This window comes from Panthera pardus, unplaced genomic scaffold (genome assembly GCF_024362965.1).
Source record: "Panthera pardus isolate Hobbes unplaced genomic scaffold, ASM2436296v1 HiC_scaffold_22, whole genome shotgun sequence".
In the NCBI taxonomy this organism is placed as follows: domain Eukaryota; kingdom Metazoa; phylum Chordata; class Mammalia; order Carnivora; family Felidae; genus Panthera; species Panthera pardus.
This window is the reverse complement of record NW_026526788.1, coordinates 54,871,323-54,889,114: the sequence shown is the minus strand read 5'-3', so window position 1 is coordinate 54,889,114 and position 17,792 is coordinate 54,871,323. Positions and strand designations below refer to the sequence as shown.

Genomic DNA, 17,792 nt, shown 5'->3' with positions numbered 1-17,792 from the left:
TTGAAATGTTATTGTTTATTTATTTACTTATTTTGTTTTTTGTTTAATTTATTTTGAGAAAGAGAGTGGGGGAGGGAGGGAGAGAGAGAGAGAGAGGAGAGAGGAGAGAATCCTAAGCAGGCTCCACGCTGATGCAGGTCTGGAACTCATGACCTGTGAGATTATGACCTGAGCACAAGTCAGATGCTTCACTGAATGACCCACCCAAATGCCCCAAAATATTGACATTTTAAATGAAGACAGGACCAGTATTGCGGATCTGTTCTGCCTCAGACCCCAGTATGGTCCACTGTGCAGCCATCAGTTCTTCCACCTGCCCAGCTGGGGCACTAAAGGGCATCTTGATGTTATCCTTCTAGTATTTCCCTACCGTGGACTGGGGCTGGGGCCCAGGAGGGCTGCTTTCATACCAGTCTCCCAGCCACCAGTGTCCCCTCCTCCCTTTTTCTACCCTAACCTGGGCACACCTCTGAGGAAAGGTTTTCAGGGGCTTCCTGCTGCCTATAACCCATCTCTTGGCCTGACTAACAAGGCCCTTGCTGCCTGACCCCACCCTCCAGCCTCATCTATGACTCCCCCCTTCCCTCCACCCACCCCACATCCTGCTGCTCTCAGCTTCTCACCAGACCCCAAACATCCCAGCCAGTTTCACCTCCGGGCCTTGGCACCTGCTGTTTCTGCCACCTGGCTCCTGTTCCTCACTCTTTTGCCTGCTGAATTTCGATTTTCCCATCAGGACCCAGTTCCCAGGACACTTCATCTCAAAACTTCGGGTCAGCCACTCCCTTCTCAGGGGCCCTCACAGCCCTCTGATCCTCCCTATGGCCAAAGGAGTAGTTTTCCCTTTTACGTGTCTGCATCATATGGATTTTTAGGGATTAGCATGTATTACTTTCATAAAATGAAGAAACAAAACTACTTTGAGTTTAGGAAACGAAGTTTAAGATACAGCATACAAAAGGTGTCACACGAACCAAGTAACAGTTCACAAACTGCTATCAACCCTGGAGATTAAATGGCCCATCAGTAGTCCTGCCTGAAGTGCTATAAATCCAGGATATACAGAAATAAAATGCAGAGCTCCAAAAGACCTCAGCGCCCCTGTAATCCAATCTTCTCGTTTTACAAGAGAAAATGAGGCACTGAGTGATGAAGGGGATTGCTCAGATTGGCGAAGCCAGGAAGCAGCAGAGATAAGAGCAGAATCCACTTCTCTGGGCTCCAGTGCTCTTTCCCTAAGTGACCTCCTTCCTGAGCCCAAGAAATAATCTGGAAAGGGAAAGGAGCCACTTAAGCTGGGCCTTGGGCTCAGGAGAACAATTGTGGGTTCATAACAGTGGGCATCATAATTATGTCTAAAATGTTTGGTTGGGTCCAAATTGTGAAGCCTTTGAATGCCAAGCAAATGAGTTTGTCCTTTATCATGCACGAAGCAGGGAGACATTGAAGACATTCACGTGTGGGGTGACATGATGCAAAGGGGTAATTTAAGAAAACGAATTTGGGGGAAGGGAGGGACTGAAGTAGGGAGACCCAGATGGGAAGCTTTTGGTGTTGTCCATTGTCCATGAGATCATAGTGGCTGTGGCTGAAGGAGTGGGCATGAGGAAACAGAGACAGGAAAGATCATCTGGAGGTGAACTGACTGAACTGGTGATAGCAGATGAAGAGTCAAAGAGAAAGAGGGTCAAAAAAAGCCCAGAAGGCTCAAGCCTGAGCATCCAAGGGTACCTGATTATAAATTCCATTGTTTTCTTATTCTCTTTCGTATCAGAAGCTTTCAACTTTCTATCACACAATGTTTGTATTGAAATTTAACAACAAAAATAAAACATACTATAAAAATGATGAGTAGCATCTTAAAAAGAAACCCAGACTCAACGATCGAAGATCATTTAAATACCTCAGAAAGGAGGAAGTCAGATGAAGGATCGCCAGACCCAGTGATGATTGTTACATTTTTAAAACTCCATTCATGGTGGAAAGGAATTAAGAGAATGAATGTCTTCTTCTCTATATATACCAAGGAAGATGTTAGAGAGATTGTTACTCCAGACGATCTTAGGAACATATATGTTGGAGGAAACAGCCGGATATGAGGAGAGTGCAGATGTTCTAAGGTACCCAGCCAAGTAGATGCAGATAATTCACAGATCCAAGCCCACTGTCAGCGGGGGTTCCAGGAGCTCAGGGCAACAGTGAATAACTCTCAGCCAAGAGGAAAAGTCAGGATTATTCAGGAGACCCAAGGAGTTGCTGCAGACTCTTAAGGAGGACGTGGCCTGGTGAAAGCTGGGGTTTAGGAACAGTAGCTGACGAGGGCCCTGACAAAATCCCTCATACACAGAGGACCAGCCCCACAGATACTGACAAAATAAAATTCTAGACCCAGATCGGACCGTGGTTAAGATGTGGGGGGGTGAAGAAGGAGGAAGGATTTATCTGCTCTTTTTGTTTGCAAAGAGTCTCTTTCATCCGAGACGCTCTTCAATCCATTCCTAAACCCAAAGCAAACATGGATTTTCTCTGATTAATTTGCTCTGCCTTTCACCTTTCCCGGAAAAGACCGAAGTGCAAAAGCCTGCTAAAACCTGCCTTTCATGGTCCTCTGTGAGTGCATTAAGGAGCTGAAAGGAAAGCAAGATGTTTTCTGATCCTTTTATTTTTTCTACTAAAAATAATACCAGATAATACCATCTTTGAAATCATCTCCTGTATTTGGCAAAATTATTGGAAAGATATTTTGTAAAAGATACAAAATTATCTTGGACTACTTTTTGATGATGGGACCAAACTACGCATGTGCAGTGCCTTCTCGGTGCTCCCTTGGCCTTGGTGGAGCTCTGTGTCCACCAGTCCACCCTTCTGGATTTGTTCTGTCCCTCTACATCCCAGGGCTGCTCTCAGCCTGTAGACACTTTTCTGAAAGGCAGCCAGCATCTATGGATTCTTCTCCCGTGCTCTCTTAGGCCGTGGGTCTTTCCTACAGTGATAATTTGGCCAGTGGTTCTCAACCTTGGCCACACATTAGAATCACCTGGGAGCCAATGGTCTGGTGGGGAGCCTTGGGTATGAGGATTATTAAAAGCACCCTAAGTGACTCTAATGTGTAGCCCAAATCAAGACAACCTCCTCTACGAAGAAGATGTATAGAGACTGCCCATGGATGTAAGCTCTTAACTCCAATTAAAAAAAATACCCCTTGAAAAAGGCTGGGCTGTTTGTATTCAGCTCCTGGAGTTGGGAGTCCCTGCTCTGGTGCCGGTTGCCAGGGAACAGAGAGCAGGCAGATGAAAAGTAGCTCTGTGTCAAATTTGTATTGATCTGAGCATAGGTGAAGGTAAGAGCCTGGTCCTCCGCACCCACATCTGATTCTTTCTGCTCTTTTCCCCTATTGCAAGCAGACATCACACTATTGACTAAAACTCCTATGTTCCTTTCCTGGGAAGAGAGAGTGTCTGGGTAAGCCTTCAGCATCCCAATATGGAGTAAAGCTTTTCTGTTAAAGAAATTTCAGGCAATGCAAGCAGGTGCAAAAATACTATGGAAGTTGGGGGCCTTCCCTTGTGCTCTGTGCAATTAAGCCTAGACTAGAAGCAGATAAATCTGCCTTGCTTCTTTTAATAAAGCTTCTCAGCTTTCTGTGTGTGTAAGAATCACCAGTCCAAGAAGTCTGTTAAAATGCAGATTCCTGGGCCCCACCTGGGATTTTTATTACCTTGAGATGATGCAAGCCCAGCAATCTGAATTTTTGTTTTTAATTTAATTCAATTTTTTTTTTTAGCAGGCACATTATTTTGCCTTGTACTAAACTTACTGGTGATTAAAATGCTCTCTTCTTACACTTGGATACAGCTGGCTCTATGGAAGCATTTGTTGGGACTAAAGGCACCCTAAGAACCCAAAATAATTCATCTTTTTGCAAAGGTATTCCTGCAGGTTAGAGATCAAAATGCCACTCCGGTCAGGGCACATAATGCCCGGTTTTATGCAGAACTGTGGTTAGTAGATGATTCCCACGTGTTGGTACCAATCAGCCACGCCAGGTTGGGAGCGTTCTCCCTGCAACCACCCATCACCTCCCCCCCAGAAAAAAACACTAACAAAACAACAACGAAAACACCCCACAACCAAACCCATTTCTGGAGCACCTTCTGGCCTGGAGGAAATCAACCCAGGTGGTAACGCCCTCCCACCCCCACTTCCCTCTAGCAGAGGACACTGATTTTGAGTTTTGTTCCTGGTCCAAACCAGTCCCCAGGGTCTTCTGCAAGAAGAGCCATTACAATGGACCAAAACTTCCTGTGTGGGCAGGCACCTTACATCCATTGTCTATTATCTTCACAGCAACCCTTGCAAGGTAGATATCTTCATTTAACAGATGCTAGCGTTTAGAAACATTGTTTTAGAGTGATCTGGGTTTGAACCTGAGATGGACTCTTTCCTGCCCCTCCGCCCCCAGGCATCCAGGACTTGTCAACAGCTCTTGCTGATGCTTGTTTTAGAGTGATCTGGGTTTGAACCTGAGATGGACTCTTTCCTGCCCCTCCGCCCCCAGGCATCCAGGACTTGTCAACAGCTCTTGCTGATGCTGGGCTCAGGTCTGGTCTGGTCTTCTGTCTCCACTCCCTCAAGCACACGGGCTGCGGGGGGGGGGGGGGGGGGGGGGGGGGGCGGTCCTGACATTTCATTGCTCCCTGTCACACCCACCCAGATCAGAGTTTCAGCTAATTAAAAGCCCTTTCAGTTTGCAGGAGGAGAAAAGGTGCAGATAAAGACTGGCTAGCTAAGCAAACAAAGTCTAAGGATCCTACTCACTTGTGAAAATGTTCGAGATAGAAGTGAAAAATGCAGATTACAAAATGTCAAGTATCATCTTAATTATGTAAAATCTATACATACTATACACGTGTAGTAAAACATTAGAAGGCTTTTGATTTTTTAATGTTTATCTTTGGGAGAGAGAGAGACAGGAGAGAGAGACAGAGCTGGAGTAAGGGAGGAGCAAAGAGAGAGGGAGACACAGAATCCGAAACAGGCTCCAGCCTCAGAGCTGTCAGCACAGAGCCCGATGGGGGGCGGGGGGGCTCGAACCCACAAACCATGAGATCATGACCCGAGCCGAAGTTGGACAAAGTTGGACGCTTAACCTATTGAGCCACCCGGGCGCCCCTAGAAGGCTATTTAAGTAAATGTTAATAGTGGGGGTTGGAAGTAAGAGTGCCATTTTAAGTTTTATTTGCAAATTTTGATACAATGAACATGTTACATGTGGCCACCCTTATAGTGACATACAAAAATAGTTTCACTGCGGAAAAATCCCGTTCCATCTATGCATCCTTCCCTTCCTCCTCCTGAAATCACAACCACTGATCATTTTACTGTTTTCATAGTTTTGCTTTTCCCAGAGTCTAGTTGGAATCATACAGTATGTAGCCTTTTCAGGCTTTCAGGATTGTTTCACTTAGCATAGATTACACTTTTTATCAGAAATAAAGTTATAAAATTAAAAACTGTACAACCTATGTGACCAGTCACTATTTACCTGTGACTCCAAAGAAAAAAGTCACATCATTCTTTGCCATTCAAATTACAGTACCCCTATTCCCGCCCCTGACATTCTGGGACTCCCAGGGCTGCATACACATCCCACACTGCTCCATACTGGCTCTTGCTTGTCTCCAGATCCATGAGCCCGTCTTCTTGGAGTCATTTTCCCCCCACTGTGGAGCAGACAGCATCCTCCAGGCACCATGTGAATTTCTCAGGCTCTTTCACCTTTGGCCACAGACCCTTTCCTCATTCCCCCACAATCCTAACAGACTTAGTTATACATAGTTAAGACTTTGCTGAAATTTGGGGAATAACGGAAGGAAGCACAACACAGAGAACGATTTATATTTGCTCCTAGACAAGGTTTCGTTCAGCCTCCTGGATCCTTCTTCAGGTCTTCCGTGCTTTGCTCCCAGCCATAGACTATTTCAAGGGCCAGCTCACCTCTGCACTATAAAAATCCCTGGAGAGGTCAACCTGTAGAGGGACCAACAACCAGGAGGCCCCAGAAGACAGGAAACATCCAGTAGCAAAGCCCAAGGCCTATATACCATATCCTCATTTTCCTCACTTCCTGGATTAGAGTCTTTGCAGGCTGAGTAGCAGCAAGGACAGCCAGGGACAGGGATATAGTCATGTCCCAACGTCACCAAATGGTCCTGGCCATGTGGCTCTGTGCCAAGCAGATCCAGTCCCTTTTTACGTTGTTGCAAATGTGAGGGGCGTGTCTGTCCTGCACCCCCTTCATTGATACTCTGCTTTAGCAAACTATGGCTCAGGAAGAAAGCACGTGACTATAAAATAAATAAAAATACACAGGCATGGGGTAGTCTAAATCCACACAGAGAAAAGTCCAGAGTCTCACAGAGGAGGGACAGTATAGTAAAACCCACACCCAAATTAAGTTATTGAACTGACCACTCGATTTATTTGTCTGAAACTTCACCCTTGAATGCTTGAGAACTTTTCCCAAGCATCTATTTGCTTAACTTAGGCACAACTAAAAGGCTCACAGCAAGGGGCAGGGGTGGGGGAGGGGGGGGTGGAATATGTTCAGAGGGTGGTCTCCTGGCTAGTAAAGTCAGCACCAAGGAAATTGTTAGCAATGCAAATTAGCCGACCCACTACCGACCTACCCAATCAGAAGCTCTGGGGGCGGGTTCACCATTTTCAGAGCCCGTCAGGTGATTCAGGTGCAGTTTACGGTGGGAACCACTGGTCTATCAGATTCTAAAGTAAACCACTTCCTTGAAGACAAAAAAAAAAAAACTGCTGCTTACTTTCAAACAGTGATTTTTTTCCAACTCAGTACATTGTGGGATCTAAATCCTCTGAGATCCAGGCTCAGCCCGGGTCACACTACTTCAGAGTATCGTTAAACAACTAAGGTTGTTGACATTAATTCAAAAGCTTGAAGAAAATTTTTTAAATCAATGACAAAGGAGAGAATGTATAATTTGATTTGGTTTATAGAGAAATAATAATTATAATTATTTATATGGTGTATTCACCACTGTAAAATGTTGAAATAGCATGCTACTTAAAAAATACGTTATTGGGTTCCTGAGTGGCTCAGTCAGCTGAACATTCAACTTCAACTCAGGTCATGCGCTCTGCGTTGGTGAATTCAAGCCCTGCATTGGGGCCCCCTTCAGATCCTCTGCCCCCTCTCTCTGCCCCTGCCCCACTCGCTCTGTCTCTCTCAAAATAAGTACACTTAAAAAATACACTATTGACATCTTTTAAAAAATATATCAGATGAGCTTTGTTCTTCGTTCATTTTATTTTGTTACCTGTACGTGGCTGTCTCTTCATAATTTAAAGTGTAGAACATTGTGCTCCTATTATCCTTCCGCCATCCATGGCAAGATATCTCTGAAAGGGCTAACCAAAGAGAAGCTTGCTTTTTTTTTTTTTTTTTTTTTTTTGCCTATTTTCACCTACATGCGACTTCTCACAGTGAGACAGCTGGTATTTAAATCTGGGAACAGTCCAGCTGCACATGCCTTTGCATGTGCTTTATGTTGTAGTAGAGGGGGGAAAAAAAGGGCTCCAAAGACAGTACCAGAGAGCTGTGCATCAGGCAGTGTGTGAATAGTTGATAAAAGGAGCTGAGAGCATCCCCAGGTCTTCTTGGTTTGGCGGACACTGTTTTTCCAGGTAACACTTGGCTGCTGAAACAGCAGTCTGTGAGCCTCAAGTGTTGAGTGAACGAGAGGCAGAGGGAGGGGAAAAATTTTGAACACAAGAAGCATAATTTATGAAGCAACTGATTATTTTAATAATCTATAATGAGGGGCGTCTGGGTGGCTTAGTCGGTTAAGCGGCCGACTTCAGCTCAGGTCATGATCTCGCGTCCGTGAGTTCGAGCCCCGCGTCGGGCTCTGTGCTGACAGCTCAGAGCCTGGAGCCTGCTTTGGATTCTGTGTCTCCCTCTCTCTGACCCTCCCCTGTTCATGTTCTGTCTCTCAAAAAAAATAAATAAACGTTAAAAAAAATCTATAATGAAAATAATTTAAGAAAGGCCAAGAAGTATCAAATACCAAGTTGAGCGAATGACAGAATTACATGAAACTCTTTTGCAACAATTTACACCTGTTTGTCTACACCTGCAGCAAAGTTGCTTATACAAATCAGCCCCTGGCTCCCTCTTACTCTGTCTGTGTCTCGCTGCTGACAAATTTCAGACAGCATCCTTCACTCTGGCTCATCTTGTCCTTAAACCTGGTTAAGGTTTAATTTAGTCTAAAGGCATTCCGTTCAGTTACATCAGCTTACAGAGGGAGATGCCCTCTGCTCTGCACTGGAAATGATTACATTGCTTCCCAATCAAACCATCCCAGCTTCGCTCTCTGCGTCTCTTTCTCTTGTGCCCGGACATCTTATCTCCCATTTTCCCTCATTCCTCTGTCTCAGAGATTCCTGATAGTTCTGCAGGAAAAGGAGATGGGGCGGGGGGAGTGGTAGGCACAGGTTATATGTGAACAAACTCTAGAATCCCGAGGAGTTCTGAAGCAGCTCAAAGGTCGAGCTTTAGGGACCCTCTGTGTATCTCGGTTGGGCAGGTGGTCCTCCTTCACCCTCATCCATTCTCGTCTCCCTGCTGCTGAGCCTGGTGCTCTGCTGAGTTCTCATATGAGTAGAATCCGTGAGCACAGCCTCCCTAACTGGGGATAGAAAACGCAATCTCACTTCCTTTGTTACCGATTACTGCTTGGCTCCCACCCCTCCCCACATCCCAACATGGGCCCCTCAGTGGGTCCCCCAGTTCTGAAGACAGTTCCCCAAGATGTAGCCTAAAGGATGTCCTAAAAGAAGTTTCTCTTCTGCTACTCCACCTTCCAGCCATGTTCCCTGTGCACTCAGCTCTTCACGCCATGGAACACACCCTTGCCCACAGCCCAGAGGCTGCAACAGGATAAACAGGATACCGCTGAACATTCAGGGGCAATGGAGAGGAATTGTCTTGGTGCAAATGCCTAGTGATGGTGCCCGGCATGGCTCTCCTCAGAGCTGGAGCCCAGACCCAACCTCAGGTTCCAGCCAACACTCCACCCTTGTATCCCTCCCCTCCTCTCCACCACTTCAGTGGTTGTTCTTCAGTATTAGTTCCTAACAACCATTAGACGGAGAAGGGAAGAGAACTCCCTAAGATCCCCAGGACGAGTTCCCATTCCTTGTTTGAGAACTTTCCTTTTCCCAAAATAGTTGAGGGTAAGAGGGTCCATCCCTACCCTGTAAATCTCACCCCACTCCTTAGTGCCCAAGGGCCCCTCAGTAAACAACTACAGCAGAACAGCAACCTAGATGGGTTAGTTAGCCTTAAATTAACACTTAGTTGCAGACACCAACAGGCTGGCCAGGCAGAGGCCCCCCCACCCCCCAGCCCAAGCCTCCTCCCTGCTCTAAACTCCTCCACCCACACTGAAGAGCTTTGCAACATGTGCGTCCTAAATCCGTGCTGAGCCAGAGATTATTTCCCCGGATTCCCCCCCACCAGTCAACAGGGTTTTGGAGGCCTCTGCCAAGCTGAATTGTCCACCACTGTTCGTATTACCTAACGCAAGGCCTAGCTCCGAGAGCAAGAGAAGTGTGCATGCAGGTTTGCGGGAAATAGGTTTCTCCACGAGCGATGGCTGTGGACGAGATTTACGTTTTGATAACTATAGGGCCCAATCAAATGGTTTCCTCAGAACAAAGGAAAGGCTTGCCTGAAGGGTAAATTCGGCTATCCTACTCTTTAAGAGCAGAACCGTGTGAAATTATACATATATAATTTACATTTACATATAAATAGAAATATTTATATATTTATACACACCATTGTTTACATATACACTATAATATGTAAATGTGTATTATACATAATATGTGAACATATTTATTAGATATATTTACATGTAAATATAAATATATATAAGTAACATATTTACATATTTTTTTTTTAAGTCAGAGAGTCATTATGAAGGAAAAAACCATGGCCCAAGATTCCAACTTTTAACATTTTCCTCTATTTATGTATATAAAAACAGATAATAAAATGATAGATGCACAAGCTATGAACATTCAACTAATATAGAAAAATCTTCATTGTAAAGTGAAAGTCTCCTTTTTATAAAGCAGAAGCCCTCATCCCCACTCAAGCCTCCAGCCCTCGCTCTGCCATTGGTACAAGGGCACCCAGCTATGAGGACAAGTAGAGACTGAAATCTGTCTTTCGCTATTTGCCAAGCTGTGTGCCTGGCCACTGAGCAATGTCCACTCAGAAAAAAGGGTACCTTGGGGTGCCTGGGTGGCTCAGTCGGTTAAGCGTCTGACTTCAGCTCAGGTCACAATCTCACGGTCCGTGAGTTTGAGCCCCATGTCGGGCTCTGGGCTGATGGCCCAGAGCCTGGAGCCTGCTTCCGATTCTGTGTCTCCCTCTCTCTCTGCTCCTCCCCCGTTCATGCTCTGTCTCTCTCTGTCTCAAAAATAAATGTTAAAAAAAAAAATTTTTTTTTAAAAAAGAAAAAAGGGTACCTTTTCCTAATTTGTATGAGGACGCTGTATTGACTTTGAAAACATTCTTTGAATAATTCCTTGCATATCTTTCTAAAAACTTATGCACCTACCAGCACATATGAATGTATGTGTCCTTGGCAATCCCACAAAAAAAACACGATACACATTATTCTGAACTTCCCTTCCTTTCCTCCTTTTTTCTTTTTCTCCTTCACCGTATTTGTGTAACTTAATAGGTATTGGGGATTTTCATGTATCAGCAATACTGATGTGTGCTTCTTTTTTTTTTTTTCTTTTTTTTTAAGGGTCTGTGGTATTCCATTGTATGGCTTTATCAAAGTTTATTTAACTAGTTCCCTTTTAATGATTGATGGGCATTTAGGTTGTTTCCAGGTTTTATTTAGTGGGGAGGCAGGAAGGATTAGGGTTATTACACAAATAACATAGTACATAGTGGTATAGTTTTATGACCACGTTGAGGATGGCAAATCCCTAGCAGTAGAATTTCTGGGTCAAAAGGCATGGAGGTTTTAAAATTTAACAGATATTAATCATCACAAATTGCATTCCCAAGAATATCCATATTTTGGTGCGCCCGCCACCCCGCCCCAGGGTATTATCACATTAAGTTTTGCCAATTTGATAAGCAGAACATATCTCATTGTTGTTTAGATGCAAATTCCTTAAAAAATAAGTCATGTTATCTGTTAGCCACTCGTCCTTTTCTGTTAGCTGTATGTTTACATGTTTTGCCCATTTCCTATTGAATTATTAATCTTTTTTTACTGAGTCATAAGATTTCTTTGTTAATCATAACACATAGTCCTTATTGTTCTTGTGTTGCAAATATTTCTTCCAGCACGTCATTCATCTCCTGATCTTGTGCATATTCCTTTTGTTCTACAGAATTTCCAAATGTGTAGGCAGTCAGATTCATTAATCATTTTCCTTATGGCTTCTGTGTAGGTACAACTTTCTAGTGACGGTTTTTCCAGATTCAACCTAGTAAAGTTAACCAAGAACTCTTGTGCCTGATTTCAGCCCACCTGTCCTTCAAGGTAGCCCCATCCTGGCAATGCGAATGCTCTAAGGACAATAAGTGATGAACAGTGAGGTTTTTCAGAGGGCTTTTGCCTCCCGTGTCTCCTAAAAATGAATAGATCTGGAAACCAGAATTTCTCTTCAGAGCCCAGACATTCAGGGGACAGGGACACGGCCCAATGACCACGTTCCTTACATTATCAGTCACGCTTTGCTTTACTCAAGTAGCAGATGGTCGATTAAATATGATACGATTCTCACTGGGGGCTTATTGTAGGGTTTTTTCTCCTTTTTGTATTCCCTTTTGACTTTAAAAAAAAATCAACCTATTATTAATATTTTATGTTTGATTTTATTTCTTGCAGGCAACTTCAAAAGATGGTCCATGACATCAAGAACAATGAAGGTGGAATAATGAACAAGATCAAAAAGTAAGTTGAACTCCACAGCACTGTATAAGCACTCATTTACATAATTAACACATCATCCCAGCCTGTGCTAAGTAGAAGAAGACAAAGTTCTCCATTGCCTGAGTGAGGAGTTGCAACCTTTTTAGCATGTAACCCTTTCTAACTCGTGGCCAGAGTCCATGGTGGTCAGATCTATGTTCAGGAAACATGGCAAATGAACGGGGTGATGCTCAGGGCCCTTTGCTTTCCCCTCTCATTGCAGTAAAAGTGAGCTATGCCACTTAAGATGGCAAATGTCAACAAAGACCTTTATAGAAACAGGAAAATCAGCTTCTGTAACTATGTAGTTAAGGGCCACTAGGACATGGTTGGAGAAATCCAAGAGAGAAGTTACAAGAACACAGCCCTAGCATCTTTAGGATGCCATACCTGTTTTCCATATTTCAATTTTTGTTTTTTCAGTTATAGCCTTAAAATGGAGTTAAAAAATTTTTTTTTAATCTTTATTTTTGAGACAGAGAGAGAGAGAGAGAGAGAGAGAGCGAGCATGAGCGGGGGAGGGGCAGAGAGAGAGAGAGAGACAGAATCGAAAGCAGTCTCCAGGCTCTGAGCTGTCAGCACTGAGCCCGTCGTGGAGCTCGAACTTGTCAACTGCGAGATCATTACCTGAGCCAAAGTCGGAGGCTCAACTGACTGAGCCACTCAGGCACCCCTTTAAAACAATTTTTTTTAACGTTTATTTATTTTTGAGAAAGAGAGAGAACATGAGCAGGGGAGGGGTAGAGAAGAGAAGGAGACAGAGAATCCCAAGCAGACTCGGTACTGTCAGTGCAAAGCCCGATGTGGTCCTTGAACCCACGAACTGTGAGATCATGACCTGACCAAAGTCAGATGCTCAGCTGACCGAGCCACCCAGGCACCCAAAATAGTGTTTTCAGTTGGCATTTGGAGAAGGAAACTAGAATTCCAAATCTTCCTGCACATCAGAAACTCTTAAGTTTTTTTAAAAAAAGAAAATAAAAATTGTACATATCTATATTCATCACGCAAAATCTAAATTAAGAGGAAAGGGGAGATGGTATTCCACTAAGTTTTTGTTTAAGTTCTTTTTTTCAGAAAATGAAAGTAGTCGTCATTCACTAGAAAAGAAAAAAAAATCAAAGAATTCAGAATTGCATAAAGTCAAAATCTCCTCCTTCCCCATGCCCCACATCAACCCACTCCAGGACAATGGACATTGTCCATTGACAATGGACTATGTCAATACGCACATATGTATATTGACATAGATGTAGCACTTACCTATACATACATACGTTTTCGTCATGAATGGTGCTGTTCTCCATAAAGCATTCTACCAACCTGACTTTGCTTAGTGGTTTTACTTAATGTTATATCATGGATATCTTTGTTTGTTAGTATGTAAAAATAAACCATATTCCTTTTTGAATAGCTGATTAATAGTCTGCTATAAATCCATTATCATTCATTTAACCAGCTATGTATTGGTGGACACTTTTTATTTTTTATTTTTTTAAGTTTTATTTATTTATTTTGTGAGAGAGAGAGTGTGTGCATACACGTGAGCAGGGGAGGGGCAGAGAGAGAGGGACAGAGAGAGTCCCACAGGGCTCAATCTCACAAACTGAGATCACGACCTGAGCCAAGATCAAGAGTCAGAGGCTTAACTGACTGAGCCACCCAGGCGCCCCTGGTGGACACTTTTTAAAGAGAGGGAGATGTGGGAGTTTAAACAGGCATATTCTTGGAGGGCAATTTGATAAGATCAATCAAAATTTTGTGGCCGTTTCTTTCAGTTTAACTGCCATAAATAACATTTCAATAAATAGGTTTTGTGGACTTTGAGTATAGCAGAAAGCTAAATTCCTGAAATGAAATTTCTAGATCGAAGAAGTTATGCCCTTGACATTTTTGTTGATATTACCAAATTGTTTTCCAAAAATTTTGTACCACTAATAGTGTATAAAAGTTCATTGACCTATACCTTCAGAACAGAGTATGTTCAGGGGCATCTGGGTGGCTCAGTTGGTTAAATGACCAACTCTTGATTTCAGCTTCACAGGTCATGATCTTGTGGTTCCTGTGTCCCAGCCCCACACTGGGCTCTGTGCTGACAGTGTGGAGCCTGCTTGGGATTCTCTGCCTCCCTCTCTCCCTGCCCCTCCCCTGTTTGCACTCTCTCTCTCAAAATAAATAAATAAACATTGAATATATATGTATAGATTATATATAATATAAATATATGATATATATTATATATATATAAAGAACAGAATATCTTCATTCTTTGGTCTTTGCTAAACTCGAAAGAAATCATGTTTTATGGTGTTTTTAGACTATAAAATGTAAATGAGTCTCAATATGTATAAGTGATTATCATAAAATCGTTAAAACGGTCTGCTTGTGGGGAACTGGTCATCTCCTAGAGGAGGAGACTTTGTCTCCATGTTCTGTCCTGTGGCAGGGAGAGGCATGTGATTATTTTCATTTAATACTTCTGACACATACAGAATCTCACTGAAATGAGAGAAGCCTGCGAGTCATTGTTTTAATCAATTCTAGATTAATTATCCCACAGTTGCTAGTTTTATAACACACGACTTTTCTTAATAATATGAAGCCTCTGTATAAAATGTCTCTCTATTCCATGGTCGGTCATACTTACACAGTAGCCACGGAGCTCACATATTTTCAGACAGTTTCTATTTTTTTTATGCCCATTGTTCCCAAAATGCACTTGTACTTGACAAATGTTTCTTCTCAGCTTGGGAAATCTGGCTGCCATAGTCATTACCCTGGGTGAAGTCAGTGGCCCTTTGGTTCTAAGGGACCTGCAGTTAAGCTCTTACTTGTTGCCAGGCAACAGGTGCTACCTTGAAAGGAGGAAGCACGGTTGAACACGCTGGTTTCCTAACACAAGACCATGACAGAGTTGTCACTGGTTCATGGCCAAATGAGAAAATAAGGACCTTGAAGTGTTGGGGGTTGGCATGCAGCTGCCAGCTGCTGAGTGAGACCCAAACCACAGCTTTTCTTCCTGGTTGGTGTTCAGTGACCAACAGCCCTTTCCTGAGTCTGTCCTTTATTCGGAGATGATAACCTTCATACATTTGGGAATATTAAAATGCCCTTTCTTTTCTTTAATGAAATGATGGCAATAATGGGGAATGGTTGGTTTTCAAAATTTTTTCTCTTTCAGGAATAGACCTGGTACCATTCCTTGTTTGTTTTTGAGGGTTTTTTTTCCCCTATAACACCGTGGATCATCTCTGTCTCTGGACCTCATCATATATCTAATGATAATATCTTCCCAGCACACCCTGTCTTGCTATGAGAATTGAATGAAATAATTGATCTGAGAACCTTGGGGCAAACAAAAAACAGAATTTCTATGCAAATATAAAAATTGTTATTTTTGAAACATTACAATTCTGGTTTATCAGGCTTATTTTTTGTAATCAGACATGAATTTCTGTGCTGCTTTTTTCCCCCCAAGGAATGAAATATGTTTTGCATGTAATGGTTACCTTATATCCTGCCTCTGTAAAAGGATGTGATGTTTTAGTAAATAAAAGCTACTGGATATAGGTTCTATTTATATATTTTTAAACTTCTTTAAGCAAATCATTCTTAAATAAAATGGGCAACTATTATTAAGAATAATAATTTACTAGAAATAGAATGGGAGGTGGTGTCAAAACTTATAAAAAGCCTAAAAATTGGGGTATATTTTTAAAATGTAATTTTAAGTTTCTTCTTGTAATGAGTAGGGAAGGATTGTGAATATTCAAACATTCTATATATGCCTAAAGATACTAAAGTAGTTTTGAGAGTGCTTGAAACAGTTCAACTTCTAAGTAAGCTAAATATCACAATCCCCACCCGGGAACACTCACTGCTCTCTTATTTGGCTTTTTTTTTTTTTTTAAATAGTGCAAAAACAGTGTCAGTCCAACCTACAACCAAAGTGCTCATTATAACTAATATTTTTCTTGTTGTTTAAAGCATTGAGGTATTAAGTTATTTCTTTTAAGTTTATTTTTGAGAGAGACAGAGACAGCATGAGTCGGGGAGGGGCAGAGAGAGAGAGAGAGAGAGAGAATCCCAAGCAAGGCTCCGCGTAGCCAGCACAGAGCCCCATGCGGGGCTCGAACTCACAAAACCGTGAGGTCGTGACCACAGTAGAAACCAAGAGTCAGACGCTTGACTGACTGAGCCACCCAGGCGTCCTGCATTGAGTTATTTATTAAAACAGAGTTCATCTTCTATTACCATCTTATCAACCAATTAACAATTTTCTTCCCTGAAACTCTGAACTCAGGTGAATATTCCACCACCTGACTTCACCTTTGCCAAGTCACAGCCCCGTTGTACACTGGGGAGATGAGGGAGCTAGGAGACCTCTGATCAATGGCTTCACTACATTTATAATACATTTAGTCTTTCAATGTGATGGGTCCAAAAGAAGCCATTATTCTATTAGTTATCTGTCTGTTATCTCTATATTTGCTTATATTATGGGCCTTGACAACAGTTGTCCTACCCACTGACCGTTTGTCTAATGGTTGTTATCTATAGGCTGAAAGTCAAAGCACCTCCAAGTGTTCCTCAAAGGGACTATGCCTCAGGTAAGAGTATTTCTAAAATACTTGGACTCTCGACTAATTTCGTGTTCATATTTAATTCTTGAAAAGGGAACTATGTTCTACTCATTTGAAAACAAAAGGTGCCTATCCTAATGCCCAAATCTATTAAGCATTTGACTATAGTGGAGATGTAGTACTCCATCCGTCCATCCATCCATCCACTCATCTACTTATCAGACATTAAGTATTGTCCATGTGCCAGGTACATACAAGATTTTAGGTGGAGATACAGTGCTAACCAAGAAAAATATAGTCTCCACACTCAGAATTTATAGCAAAGAAGAGTATCCATTCATGATCTAAAAGCAATTAGGGTTCAGGGTGATGGGGAAGCACAAAGTTTTATGAAGGTCCTTACAGCAATGTCTAATCTAATCTGAGGTGGAGGCTGTGTAGGACCCAAGCCACCCAAGTCTGGTGACTGACCTTTTGGACCACTTTCCAGAGCTCACTGGGTCACAGAGTGATACAAACATATATACATACATGCCCCGTCCTGACCTTTGAAACCTACCTGATCAAAAGTCAAGGGAGCTGCTTAGTTAACAAATGAGAACAAATTCATTCTTCTCTCCCAAGTTCTAAGCAAGAAAAGAAAACAGACTACACCTGCTAAGTAACCCAAGTTGTGGTAGGAAAGTCATGGAATCATGGAGTGTCAGGTTTAAAAGGAGCCCCAGGGGTCCTACAGCCTATCCAATCCAGTGCTTACACCTGCTCCCCCGACCATGTGCCACAAGTGAGGTCCACTTTCTGTTTGGACGTTTCCGGTGGTGACCTCCCACACCTACCTGGGCCTGTCAAGGGCAGACAGCTCCGTCAGGACACAGATGCAATCCATTTCCTAGTGGCTCCTTAAGTGTGTCCTAATGGCCACACAGCACAAGTCTGTAAACACCAAATAAAAGAGAAATAGAGTGGGTCTGTGCAACGTCAAGGATACAATTAGGAAATTAGGTCACTTGAAGGGTTTCTTCTCTGGACTCGGTAACTCCAGGTGCTTCCGCTGTTGCACACATTCTTTGACTCGTTCAACAAATATTACACAAGTGTGCCCCGCGTGGTGCTCACGCTACTAGACATGGAGTTGGGAACAAACTATAGCCCCTGACCTTAAGGT

At 42.9% G+C, this 17,792-nt stretch overlaps 1 protein-coding gene across 2 annotated transcripts in view; it reads left to right on the top strand.

Annotated features, from left to right (window-relative positions):
• Positions 1 to 17,792, top strand: part of BLNK (B cell linker) — a 74,871-nt gene that overhangs the window by 12,832 nt on the left and 44,247 nt on the right. For both annotated transcript variants that reach the window (XM_053909778.1, XM_053909780.1), the window contains exons 2-3: positions 11,961 to 12,026; positions 16,605 to 16,654. In XM_053909778.1, coding sequence (XP_053765753.1) covers positions 11,961 to 12,026; positions 16,605 to 16,654 — 116 coding nt within the window. The remainder of the gene's footprint in view (positions 1 to 11,960; positions 12,027 to 16,604; positions 16,655 to 17,792) is intronic.